The 12,694-nt window shown below is 59.3% G+C and overlaps 1 protein-coding gene across 1 annotated transcript; it reads left to right on the top strand.

Annotated features, from left to right (window-relative positions):
* The first annotated feature begins 23 nt into the window (after positions 1 to 23).
* FURIN (furin, paired basic amino acid cleaving enzyme) lies at positions 24 to 11,743 on the top strand. Its single transcript, XM_017854995.1, is given in 17 exon segments — positions 24 to 589; positions 3,894 to 4,127; positions 4,129 to 4,233; positions 4,564 to 4,662; positions 4,771 to 4,866; positions 5,206 to 5,334; positions 5,445 to 5,521; positions 5,836 to 5,924; positions 6,441 to 6,613; positions 7,040 to 7,252; positions 7,720 to 7,820; positions 7,941 to 8,044; positions 8,136 to 8,253; positions 8,361 to 8,540; positions 8,951 to 9,075; positions 9,189 to 9,299; positions 9,545 to 11,743. Coding segments are annotated over 16 exon segments (2,388 nt in total). The 5' UTR covers positions 24 to 589; positions 3,894 to 4,052; the 3' UTR covers positions 10,138 to 11,743.
* The last annotated feature ends 951 nt before the right edge of the window (positions 11,744 to 12,694 follow it).

Below are 12,694 nucleotides of genomic sequence, written 5' to 3'. Positions count from 1 at the left end.
AGGGCCCGGGGAAGGCAAGCGCGCCTGGGAGCCGGGCCGGAGGGGAGCCGGCCGGCCGGGCCGCTCTGCCCCAGGAGCGGGCTCCGCGGCCCGGGTGCCCGGGCCGGGGAGGGTCAGGGCACTGGCGCCGGTGCAGCCCCGACCCGGGTCCCCCGGGGCCCGGCTGCCCGCCAGCTTTCGGGAACTGGCTTCGGGGCCGGCCCCGAGGGTGGAGCTGCCGGGAGCAGACAGGGCGCTCCGCAGCCCACCTGAGTGCGTCGGGCCCGTCTCGGACCCCCGGCCCTGGCCGGTACTTTTCCGCGTGAGGCCAGGGCGAGCCCTCTGACCTCAGGAAGCGCCTGCGGGGCCCTTGCTGGGGGTGGGATGGGGAGAAAATTCCGCAGGCGCCGGGTGCTCCCGCCTCCCCGCCGCCTCGGGGGCTGCCGCCGGCTCGCCCAGTCCGCGGCCGCGTAGGGCCTGCGTTCCGCCCGAGGAGGGGAGGAGCGGCCGGGGCGAGGCGGGGATCCTTCTCCCGGGCCTCGCCCCCGCCCGCACACCTGTGCGGTGAGGACTAAGGTGCGGGATCCGCGGGCGCCAGCCGCCGGCGCAGGTAGGTCTCGGGGCTGCCTTCTGCCGCGGCCTGGCCGAGGCCCCTGTGCCTCCGCGGGGTGGCTGAACCGAGGGGCGGCCTGCTTGCCAGACAGGTCTGACGGCAGTCACTTGTCTGGTCAGAACCCGCTTTCCCATCATCCTCTACCCCATGGCCCCTGGGGTGCAGACCCTCATCCACCGGAGGGTGTTGGAATTCTTATTCTGACTTGGGAAGTGCGAGGGGAACCCAGGTGATGTGGCCTGATGAGAGCGGCTGCTGAGCAGGTGTGGACACAGCATAGGAGAGTAGCCAAGCCTGGCCTCTTCTCAGGCAGAGCAGCCCTCCTTTTACTATTTCCTATACTGGAGCATTTGATTTTAAAAAGGATTCTGTGGCTTTTAAAAAAAAGTTTGAAAACCGCTGGTCTAGCAGTTTTTACCACCAAGGAAACTGAGGCCCAGGGAGAGGAAGTGACTTGTTAAGATCATCCAGCAAATAGTGGGCAGGGACTGGGAGTTATAATTTCACGGGAGCTTCCCAGGGCGGGTAACAGGACCCTGCGTGGTGTCTCTTCTAGAGGAAGAGACTGATTGGGTGTCCGAGTGGCCCTCCCGTGGCCTGCTCTTGTGGCTGTGTCAGAGCCAGACCCCCAGTGTCTGGGAAACAGCAGTGGGTCCTGGGGTAAGGCGCAGTTTGAGTGACCCAGAGTGGCTTTCTGTGTCGGGAGGTTCTAGAGCTGGAGAAAAGGGCTGTGCCCAAGAACATAGCCAGGAAGAGCACCCACAGCTCTCTCTGGCCACAGCCTGGAGCAGAGTCCCATGTGAAACAAGATCATGAGAAATACAGCAAGCCTCCAGGTTTGAGACAAACTGGGACTAGAGGGTGAGTCAGAGTCTGGGATGGGGGTGGGGAGAAACCCATTCATTCATTGTTTTCAGTTCTTACTCTTTTCGGGGATCCTCCCTTGTCCCGCATGCTGTGGCAGAGCCGTCTGTGGGGGTCTCATTTTCTGGAAGCCATCCCCACCCCTCACCATGGGTGGGGTTGTTGGATAGAGGGAGGCTGGCCCTCTTTCTTTGGGGGGACTGTTCAATTGCGCCTGAAGCCTGCTTTCTTTCCGAATGCTGCAAGGTAATTAAATAGTTGGTTAATCACTTTTAACGCCAAGCAGCTGCGGCTCCATCTACAGTGTGCTGGAATCTGGGCTAGACCCAGATGAACCCAGCCTCGATTTGGGGGCTCCAGCGGGACTCACAGCACTGTGGTTGGTAGTGGTGGGGGCAGGGGGATAGTTGCGTGACATCTGGATCCAAGAGGCAGCTGTGGTGGCAGGAGGAGAGAGATGAGGCCCTGTACCTATGAGGCTCTGCCCCCAGGGTCCCACATCCTCTGTTAAATGAGGGACTTGGGAGGAGGTCCCTCCATCCCCTAGGGCTGGGGCGCCTAGCTGCCCAGCCATTGATCAGGCCAGCTTTCTGGAACCAACCACCCAAGGCACCATGGGGCTGTGGTTCCCAGGCCTGCCCTGGCGCCCTGTGAAGTCTGCCCACAGGGATGTGCAGGAGCTGTGTTGTAGATGTCTCCTGCCATCAGCTGTCAGGTTATTTTGGTCCAAACTGAAAATACTCCAGGAATTGTGTGTGGAGTACCCCCAGCCTGCAGGGTGGGACTGCAGCAGTCAGGGAGGCCGGTTGTGTCTAAGGGCAGCCTCTGGAGAAGTAGAGTTCTCTATGGCGAGCCTGCCTCTCTAGCTCCCCAGGACCTACGTGAGCTGGGGTGCCTTCCTTTTGGTATCCGGCAAAGAGTGGCCTTGGCTATGGAAGTGGTAAGGGTATCCAGGGACCTGCCGCTGCTAATGGAACTTGGCACTGATACGGGATACCCCCAGCAGCACTGCTGGGACCTCCCCCAGCTTCCCTCCTTCCTCCAGGGGCTTGGCTTCTGGCTAGTTAGGGGCTCTATGTGGGGACAGTTATGTGGCCCCGGGCAGAGAGGTCCCGCCGTCTGTTTGCTGAAGGAGGAAAAACAACACTCGGACTATTGATTCAGCCTCACCTTGGCGCTCCTGGCTCAGCAGCCAGTGTTTGCCCTGGCTGCCTAGGCTCGGATTACGCAAGACTGGTGGGCGTGGAGCAAGCAAAGGGGCAGCTGGGGGCCTCCAGGCCCAGGCAGGGCAGGGCTTGGTGGCCCCAGCGTTCCCCAGGAAACAGTAAAAACGAGCCTGGGCCCCTGACTTTGCTGATAGAGCCATCTCAGCCATAGAGGGAGGTGAAGCCTCTGTGATCGCCACCCCGCACCCCCTCAGGACGTGGCCCATAAAAGTACCATCCCACCTAGGGTCACCCATTCTTTCTTCCTAGGAGCTGTGGGGCTTTGCAGATAACTCCCTATGGCTGAATCTGCTTTGCTGAACTAGGAAACCCTAGTGAGTTGTATAGATGCCATTAATTTAAAAACCTTGAAAAGCCAACATCTTATTCCTATGTAAAATGTACCTAGGTGATTTGGAGAATACAGTGACACAAAGAAGAAAATAACAATTACTTGTAATTCTCACCATCTTGAGAGAACCACTGTTAAGGTTTTATAGCGTGTGCCCTTCCAGATTTTGTTTTGGTTTGTATAAATATACATGTATAAATAGTTTTTAAAAAATAAAATGGGATTATGTGTACATACTGCTTTATAATGCATCTGTTTTACCTTGATCAGTTGAATATTTATTCATTTGTTGTTTCAGATTTTGAGTGACTCAGGGCTTGATAGTCTTCATCCTGCTGCTTCTGTTACACTTTTTTTTTTTTCGAGAGGGAGTCTCGTTCTGTTGCACAGACTGGAGTGCAGTGGTGCGATCTTGGCTCACTGCAACCTCCACCTCCTGGGCTCAAGCAGTTCTTGTGCCTCAGCCTCCCGAGTCGCTGGGACTGCAAGCACCTGGCTAATGTTTGTATTTTTAGTAGAGACGAGGTTGCACCACATTGGCCAGGCTGGCCTCGAACTCCTGACCTCAGGTGATCCACCCGCCTCAGCCTCCCAAAGTGCTGGATGACAGGAGTGAGCCACCATGCCTGGCCCTTCTGTTACACTTCTTACATTCTTGCATGGAGAAAGGATTGGGTGGGATTGTGAGGGCATCCATCTGTCCATCTATCTGACTGGCCTCGGGTGCTAGATTTCTTCTGGGGAGTACTTATTTTTTTACTCTTCTCCCCCAGATCTCATTTCAGGCCCCAGTTGAAACTTGAGGTGGGCAGGGCAGCTTTAGTGCATGGCAGGGGAGGAACTGACCCTCTTCCCCCTTTTCCCTTCTTATTCCTCTCAGAGTCGGCACTCCTCACCCTCCCGAGCCCTGCCCATCTCGTCCCCATGCCCCCACCAGTCAGCCCCGGGCCACAGGCAGTGAGCAGGCACCTGGGAGCCGAGGCCCTGTGACCAGGCCAAGGAGACAGGCGCTCCAGGATCCCAGCCACCTGTCCCCTCCATGGAGCTGAGGTCCTGGTTGCTATGGGTGGTAGCAGCAACAGGAACCTTGGTCCTGCTAGCAGCTGATGCTCAGTGGCCAGAAGGGTCTTCACCACAGTTGGCTGGTGCACATCCCTGGAAAGGCGCAGCGTGGCCCAACAGCCGTGGCACGGAAGCATGGGTTCCTCAACCTGGGCCAGGTAGGTGTTGCCAGGGGGTGGGACCAGAGAAGACAGGGATTCTGGTACCAGGGAGCAGGAACTGTTGGCCTTGTTTGCTCAGGGGCATCTGGGTAGCTGGCATGTTCTGGGTGGCCAGGAGGAAAGCACAGGTGGTTCAGGCGAGCAGCATATCCCAGTGAGAGACAGTGCTCACGGTCCCTGCATGTTGCTGGGTCCTGGACAGGGAGCAGATGCCCCGCACCCCCGACCATGGCGAGCCTCTGGTGAAGCCATTGTCCACCCCCGTCCCCCGCCTCCCTGGGGACTGACAGATGGAAAGCCCAGCTCAGTCTCCCTGCTTTATTGCAGATCTTCGGGGACTATTACCACTTCTGGCATCGAGGAGTGACGAAGCGGTCCCTGTCGCCTCACCGCCCGCGGCACAGCCGGTTGCAGCGGGAGCCTCAAGTGAGAGTGGCCCCAGCCCCCTCCTGCTGCCACCCTCCCCCTCCTGCTCTCAGGAGCCCCTCTCGCCTCCTGCTCCACCCACACCATCTCTCCTCCACTCCCCCGCAGGTACAGTGGCTGGAACAGCAGGTGGCAAAGCGACGGACTAAACGCGACTTGTACCAGGAGCCCACAGACCCCAAGTTTCCTCAGCAGTGGTACCTGGTATGCGGCCTTCTCAGCTGCTGGGACCTCCTCCCCAGATGCACCATCCACCCACCATGAGCTCTTGGACAGAGGAGGCTGACTTCGAGGCCTCCTCTGATTCTTTTCCTTTCCTCCTGCTGGGCAGTCTCTTCTGGGCCCATCCTAATAAGCAAGCCTGGGGGTGGCCCTCCCAGAGTCCTCTACATTCCCATGGAGTCCAAACAGCCAGTGGCAGCCTTTCAGGAGCAGGGATGGGTAGAGGAGGAGGTTTTAGGGTGGCAAGGGGATTCTTCAAGTTGCCCCTAGCCTCACAAAACCAATCATCTCTCATAAGTGATGGGGTGGGTGTCTCTGCAGTCTGGTGTCACTCAGCGGGACCTGAATGTGAAGGAGGCCTGGGCGCAGGGCTACACAGGGCACGGCATTGTGGTCTCCATTCTGGACGATGGCATCGAGAAGAACCACCCGGACTTGGCAGGCAATTATGTGAGGAAGTGGAGGAGGGAGGCCGTAATCTGTGGTGAGGTGTGCCTAGGGGCTGTCCTGTTCTATCAGTGAGGTCAGCCTTCTCCTGATGGTGGCCAAATCCTTCTTAGGATCCTGGGGCCAGTTTTGATGTCAATGACCAGGACCCTGACCCCCAGCCTCGTTACACACAGATGAATGACAACAGGTAAGAAGTGGCAGGCTCCTGGCCTCTGCCTCCCTTCTCCTTTATTCCACTGAGGAACAGGGCTGAGCCTGGGTGAGATGTGCCCTGCCTAAAAGGGTGAGGTTTTTTCCACAGTCCTGGCCCACCTAGGGCTCTGAGGGAGGGCTTGGTCAGAGTGGAGATGGCCACAGGCCCAGTGGAGTGTGGGAGACAGGGGCTGGGCACTCGGGATGATGGGTGTCAGATGTGCAGATCCCTCGTGCTCCTCAGGCCACATCTGCTGGGCCCTGTTCACTCCATTCGTCCTACTCATGCTATGCACTTGGCCATGGCAGGCATGGCACACGGTGTGCGGGGGAAGTGGCTGCGGTGGCCAACAATGGTGTCTGTGGTGTAGGTGTGGCCTACAACGCCCGCATTGGAGGTAAGTGTGGGCCTGGGCCACCCTGTCTTTGGGAGGTCCCTTCAGTGGAATTTTTCCCTGCCCGCTTCCCATCTGGCTAATGCCTGCCACTTTCCCACTGTGGATCCTTTGATCACATGGCTGTTCTATGGAGGGTTCTCAAAGGGTCAAAGACTGAAAGAGTTGGACTCCTGTGGAGTGAGGGTTTCCTAGCAGGAGTCTCCTGAAATCCTCACGACCCATTGTGAGTCCTCATGTAGCAGATCCTTGATCACCAGGCTCCTTTGGGAACCGGAGACTCTTTCTGGTTCAGAACGTGTGGTTGGGGGCAGGAGGTGTTCTCTTTTCCCTTCTCTGGGTCTTGTCTTTGAAAGGCAGAGGCAAACGGGTAGTTGGGGGTTCAGGGTTTCCCAGCATCAGCCTCCACCTTCCCCTGCTCATCCCCTGGGGTGCAGGGCTGGGTGTGCTCCTTGGGGTGGGAGCCCTGACAGCTGGACCCACGCAGCATCCCTCTTCATGCCCCCTCTTCATGGCCAGGGGTGCGCATGCTGGATGGCGAGGTGACAGATGCAGTGGAGGCACGCTCGCTGGGCCTGAACCCCAACCACATCCACATCTACAGTGCTAGCTGGGGCCCCGAGGATGACGGCAAGACAGTGGATGGGCCAGCCCGCCTCGCTGAGGAGGCCTTCTTCCGTGGGGTTAGCCAGGTGAGGTGGGGATCGGTCCAGCCCATGGGGGCAGGCTGGGTGTTTTTTTTGGTTTATTCTCATGTTTAACTTTACACAAAGCATCTTTATGGAAACATTAAGGGACAAAAGAATAGTAAAGTGCATATACCACTTGTACTTGGCTAATTAAAAAACAAATTTTTTTTAGAGATGAGGTCTTGCTATGTTACCCAGGCTGGTCTTGAACTCCTGGCCTCAAGCAATCCTCCCGCCTTGGTCTTCTGGTCTGATTTTTTGTGTGTCTAGATAGACATATTTGGATACACACTTGATCCACCAGGGATCTCACAGGGGACAGGAGGTTCCCAGAGAATGAGGCCCCAGCCTTCCCAGTTCTCCAGCAGTGTCCTGCCAACCCTCCCTCAAGTCCCAATCTTGAATGACCCCAGCCCACTCTGTCCACAGGGCCGAGGGGGGCTGGGCTCCATCTTTGTCTGGGCCTCGGGGAACGGGGGCCGGGAACATGACAGCTGCAACTGCGACGGCTACACCAACAGTATCTACACGCTGTCCATCAGCAGCGCTACGCAGTTTGGCAACGTGCCCTGGTACAGTGAGGCCTGCTCATCCACACTGGCCACGACCTACAGCAGTGGCAACCAGAATGAGAAGCAGATCGTGAGTCTTACCTGGGCTTGGGGGCTGGGGAAATGGGGCTGCTGGCTGGCTTTGCCCAGCACCCTCTTTTGGAGGCTGTCTGCCTCCACCCCCATGTGGCTGGGTGATAGTGGCTCAGGCATCATGGAACGTGAACTCTGAGGCTCTCTAAGTTCTTGGAGGCGGTGGAGCCATCTCTGAAGCCTTTGAAAAGCCTAGTCTCTCCCTAAAAACATACATTGTTCTTATTCATCTCCAACTGCTAGTTGAACCCCCTTATTCCTTTGGAAAATGAGGCCCAGGAGGGGCTCATCATTAGCCTGTCCACAGCAAGTTAGCAGGGCAGCAGCTGGGACCCAGGGGTCTTGGCCCTGGCTTCTCATACCATCTGTGGTGCCCAGGGCCTGTATGCAGAGGGAGGGTAGGCAAGTGACTCCTCTAGCCCCCTCCACCCATCATAGGCCCCAATATGATTATCTTCCTGGCAGGTGACGACTGACTTGCGGCAGAAGTGCACAGAGTCTCACACGGGCACCTCAGCCTCTGCCCCCTTAGCAGCTGGCATCATTGCTCTCACCCTGGAGGCCAAGTAAGTGGGTGGGGGCCAGGGGCAACCCTGTCCCTACCAGCACGCTCTGTAGGGCAGCCCTTAGTCTCCAGCTGCTCCCAAAAAAGACTGATCCCTGACCTCTTCCTTCCTTCTTTGCAGTAAGAACCTCACATGGCGGGACATGCAGCACCTGGTGGTACAGACCTCGAAGCCAGCCCACCTCAACGCCAACGACTGGGCCACCAATGGTGTGGGCCGGAAAGGTGAGGACAGGCTGGCCCGGCAGGCTGGATGTGGAGTTAGGTGGAAGGCACTCTGTGCCTCACAGCTGACCTCACCTTCCCTGTTCCACAGTGAGCCACTCGTATGGCTACGGGCTTTTGGATGCAGGCGCCATGGTGGCCCTGGCCCAGAATTGGACCACCGTGGGCCCCCAGCGGAAGTGCATCATCGACATCCTCATGGAGCCCAAGTGAGGGCTGGACCCAGGCTGGGAGGGGGCCAGTGGGACCAGAGTCGCAGGGGGTGCCTGCTGGTCCCTCTGGGCCAGGCTGACCATCATGGTGCTCTCCTGCACAGAGACATCGGGAAACGGCTCGAGGTGCGGAAGACCGTGACCGCGTGCCTGGGCGAGCCCAACCACATCACTCGGCTGGAGCACGCTCAGGCGCGGCTCACCCTGTCCTATAATCGCCGTGGCGACCTGGCCATCCACATGGTCAGCCCCATGGGCACCCGCTCCACCCTGCTGGCAGCCAGGTGCTTGCTCTGTCCCTGCCCGCCCTGCCCATCGCCTCCTCTCTCAGCCCGCGTGCTTGCCTTTGCTCGCTCACACGGCCCAGGGGGCGCTGAGTGCTACTCAGTGGGGCACTCTTGGCATTTTGGGAGGGACAGTTTTGTCCTGTGGGACTGTCCCATGTTGCAGGAATCCCTGGCTTGCACCTATTTAATGTCAGTAGTGTGCCCCACCTTGTGCAGTGCCTGTGTATCTTTCTAGAATCCCCCGGTTGAGCATGTCTGGCTCGCTGGGAAACAAGCCAGCAGGCACTTCTGGCCCCATGGGGTTGGTCTGCGTGGGGGAAGGGTGTGTGGCCTATGTGCTGTGGGTTAGATGTCCCTAGCTTGGGGTCCCCCAGAGGCCTCAGGGCTGTATGCACTCCCCTCCCCAGGCCACATGACTACTCCGCAGATGGGTTTAATGACTGGGCTTTCATGACAACTCATTCCTGGGATGAGGATCCCTCTGGCGAGTGGGTCCTAGAGATTGAAAACACCAGCGAAGCCAACAACTATGGTACTGGGGGCACTTGAGGGGTAGGGGTACGAGGTGGAGGGCTGGCAGGATCTAGGGCACTGGGCGTGGTGCCAGCACTGTCCAACTCTTGCCTCCTCACCACTCTGCAACAGGGACACTGACAAAGTTCACCCTCGTACTCTATGGCACTGCCCCTGAGGGGCTGCCCATACCTCCAGAAAGCAGTGGCTGCAAGACCCTCACGTCCAGTCAGGCTTGTGTGGGTCAGTAGTGGGTGCTGTTGGGCTTTGGGGGCCTGAGTCTGCGGGGATGGTGGGTGCCTGTCCTGAAGCCCAGCTCTAAGAGAAAAAAGTCTCAAGAGACCTAGGGCCCCTGGGGCTCTTGGGATGACCACAGTTCTGGGGCTGGGGGATCTTGGGGATGTGGTGACTTGGCTTGGGGCTGCTATGGTCCTGGGGCTACAGTCTGTTTAGCTGACACACACTCGCCCTCTCTCCCACGCCGGCAGTGTGCGAGGAAGGCTTCTCCCTGCACCAGAAGAGCTGTGTCCAGCACTGCCCTCCAGGCTTCGCCCCCCAAGTCCTCGATACACACTATAGCACCGAGAATGATGTGGAGACCATCCGGGCCAGCGTCTGCGCCCCCTGCCACGCCTCATGTGCCACATGCCAGGGGCCGGCCCCGACAGACTGCCTCAGCTGCCCCAGCCATGCCTCCTTGGACCCTGTGGAGCAGACTTGCTCCCGGCAAAGCCAGAGCAGCCGAGAGTCCCCGCCACAGCAGCAGCCACCCCGGCTGCCCCCAGAGATGGAGGCGGGGCCGCGGCTGCGCGCAGGGCTGCTGCCCTCACACCTGCCGGAGGTGGTGGCCGGCCTCAGCTGCGCCTTCATCGTGCTGGTCTTCGTCACTGTCTTCCTGGTCCTGCAGCTGCGCTCTGGCTTTAGCTTCCGGGGGGTCAAGGTGTACACCATGGACCGTGGCCTCATCTCCTACAAGGGGCTGCCCCCTGAAGCCTGGCAGGAGGAGTGCCCGTCCGACTCAGAAGAGGATGAGGGCCGGGGCGAGAGGACCGCCTTTATCAAAGACCAGAGCGCCCTCTGATGAGCCCACTGCCCACCCCCTCAAGCCAATCCCCTCCTTGGGCACTTTTTAATTCACCAAAGTATTTTTTTATCTTGGGACTGGGTTTGGACCCCAGCTGGGAGGCAAGAGGGGTAGAGACTGCTTCCCTTCCTACCCTCAGGCCCATCTGGCCACCTGAGGTGGGCCCAGGACCAGCTGGGGTGCGGGGAGGGCCGTACCCCACCCTCAGCACCCCCTCCATGTGGAGAAAGGAGTGAAACCTTTAGGGCAGCTTGCCCAGGCCCAGGCCCAGGCCCAGGCCCCGGCCCCGGCCCCAGCCAGAGTTCCTGCGGAGTGAAGAGGGGCAGCCTTTGCTTGTTGGGATTCCTGACCCAGGCCGCAGCTCTTGCCCTTCCCTGTCCCTCTAAAGCAATAATGGTCCCATCCAGGCAGTCGGGGGCTGGCCTAGGAGGTATCTGAGGGAGGAGGCCACCTCTCCAAGGGCCTCTGCACCCTCCACCTTGTCCCCCAGCTCTGGTGAGTCTTGGCGGCGGCAGCCATCATACGAAGGGACCAAGGCAAGGCAGGTGCCTCCAGGTGTGCAAGTGGCATGTTGGCCTGTGGCCTGTGTCCCATGACCCACCCCTGTGCTCCGTGCCTCCACCACCACTGGCCACCAGGCTGGCGCAGCCAAGGCTGAAATTCTGGCTGAAGCCTGTGCTGGTGTCCTGACCATCCTCCCCTCTTTTGCACCTGCCTCTCCTGTCAGGGCCCAAGTCCCTGTTTTCTGAGCCCGGGCTGCCTGGGCTGTTGGCACTCACAGACCTGGAGCCCCTGGGTGGATGGTGGGGAGGGGCAGTGGCCCAGCCAGCCTCTCTGGCCTCCCACCCAATGCTGCTTTCCCCTGTGGGGATCTCAGGGGCTGTTTGAGGATATATTTTCACTTTGTGATTATTTCACTTTAGACGCTGATGATTTGTTTTTGTATTTTTAATGGGGGTAGCAGCTGGACTACCCACCTTCTCACACCCACCGTCCGCCCTGCTCCTCCCTGGCTGCCCTGGCCCTGAGGTGTGGGGGCTGCAGCATGTTGCTGAGGAGTGAGGAATAGTTGAGCCCCAAGTCCTGAAGAGGCAGGCCAGCCAGGCGGGCTCAAGGAAAGGGGGTCCCAGTGGGAGGGGCCGGCTGACATCTGTGTTTCAAGTGGGGCTCACCATGCCAGGGGCTCATAGGTCACTGGCTCTCCAAGTGCCAGGGGTAGGCAGGTGGTGGCACTTAGCCCCCTCCAACACTGTGCCCTGGTGGAGAAAGCACTGACCTGTCATGCCCCCCTCAAACCTCCTCTTCTGACGTGCCTTTTGCACCCCTCCCATTAGGACAATCAGTCCCCTCCCATCTGGGAGCCTCCTTTTCTTTCTCTCCCCTAGCCATTCCTGGTACCCAGCCACCTGCCCAGGGGTGCCCCCTCCTCTCCCATCCCCCTACCCTCGTGGCCAGCCCGGCTGGTTTTGTAAGATACTGGGTTGGTGCACAGTGATTTTTTTCTTGTAATTTAAACAGGCCCAGCATTGTTGGTTCTATTTAATGGACACGAGATAATGTTAGAGGTTTTAAAGTGATTAAACGTGCAGACTATGCAAACCAGGCCCAGTCTCCAGTGTGGTACCATTGCTCCTGCATCGCAGCTGAGGATGGGGGCCAGTTAGGCCCACACAGTGGCCTGCCTGCCTGGATGTGGGCCCCAGTCAGAAGGCCAAAGTCCTCCAAGGGGCGGGAGGATGTGCCAGCCCCTAGTGGAAGGAGACTGTGGCTGGAGGCCAGCCCCCTGGTATGGGGCTGGTGACCCCTGGTCCTCAGGAGCTGAGCACTTCACTCCCAAAGTCCTGGTTTCCAGCAGTGTGAAGAACTGGGCCTATTGTGTCTTCCTTGGCTGAAGTGACCTGGCCGCTGCGGGCTATAGGGCTGAGGCCTAAGGTGGGGGCCAGACTGAATCGAGATGACTTGCTGTGAGGAGCCTGAGTCCCAGATGGAAAACTCCACACATCTCCACTCCCCAACCCCTGCCCCTTGATTGCCCCAGGTCTCCCTTGGGACAGGAAGCCCCTGCCTGGGGGTAGGAGGATGGGGACAGAGCCACTAGGACCTGTCCCTGAGAAGCAGCCTCTGTTCGGGATATTTACTTGGAAATTTTATTCAAATGGAAGCTGGCGCCTGAGCCTCTCCTTTGGGAATTCCGTGAGGTGGGGAGGGCTGGGACCACTCTTTCTCTTCTGCAGTGCCCCTGGCCTGGTGCTAGGACTGCGCACCTCTCCTCAGTTCCCCCGGGACACCCTGGGCTTCCCTGGGCCCAGCATCTGCGTGGGGCCTCACCCTGCGCCCCCCCTCCTGACCCCCACCTTGCACCCCTTCCCGGTGTTCCCGGGGCGCTGTCGGGCCCTGGGGGCTGCGGGGCGCAGGCGGCTCTCGGCTGGGCCATTCTTTGCCGGCCCCCTCCTCCCTTCCGTTTCCGTGGCCGTGCGGCCGGCTGGAGGCTGCGGCCCAGCGCGGAGCAGGGGGGCTGGCAGGCGTCGGGGCCGTCGGGCCGGTCCCGCCCGCC

Source organism: Rhinopithecus bieti, unplaced genomic scaffold, assembly GCF_001698545.2.
Source record: "Rhinopithecus bieti isolate Rb0 unplaced genomic scaffold, ASM169854v2 scaffold_39857, whole genome shotgun sequence".
Classification (NCBI taxonomy): Eukaryota; Metazoa; Chordata; class Mammalia; order Primates; family Cercopithecidae; genus Rhinopithecus; species Rhinopithecus bieti.
Note: the sequence above shows the minus strand (reverse complement) of the source record. Positions and strands in the feature narration are given on the sequence as shown.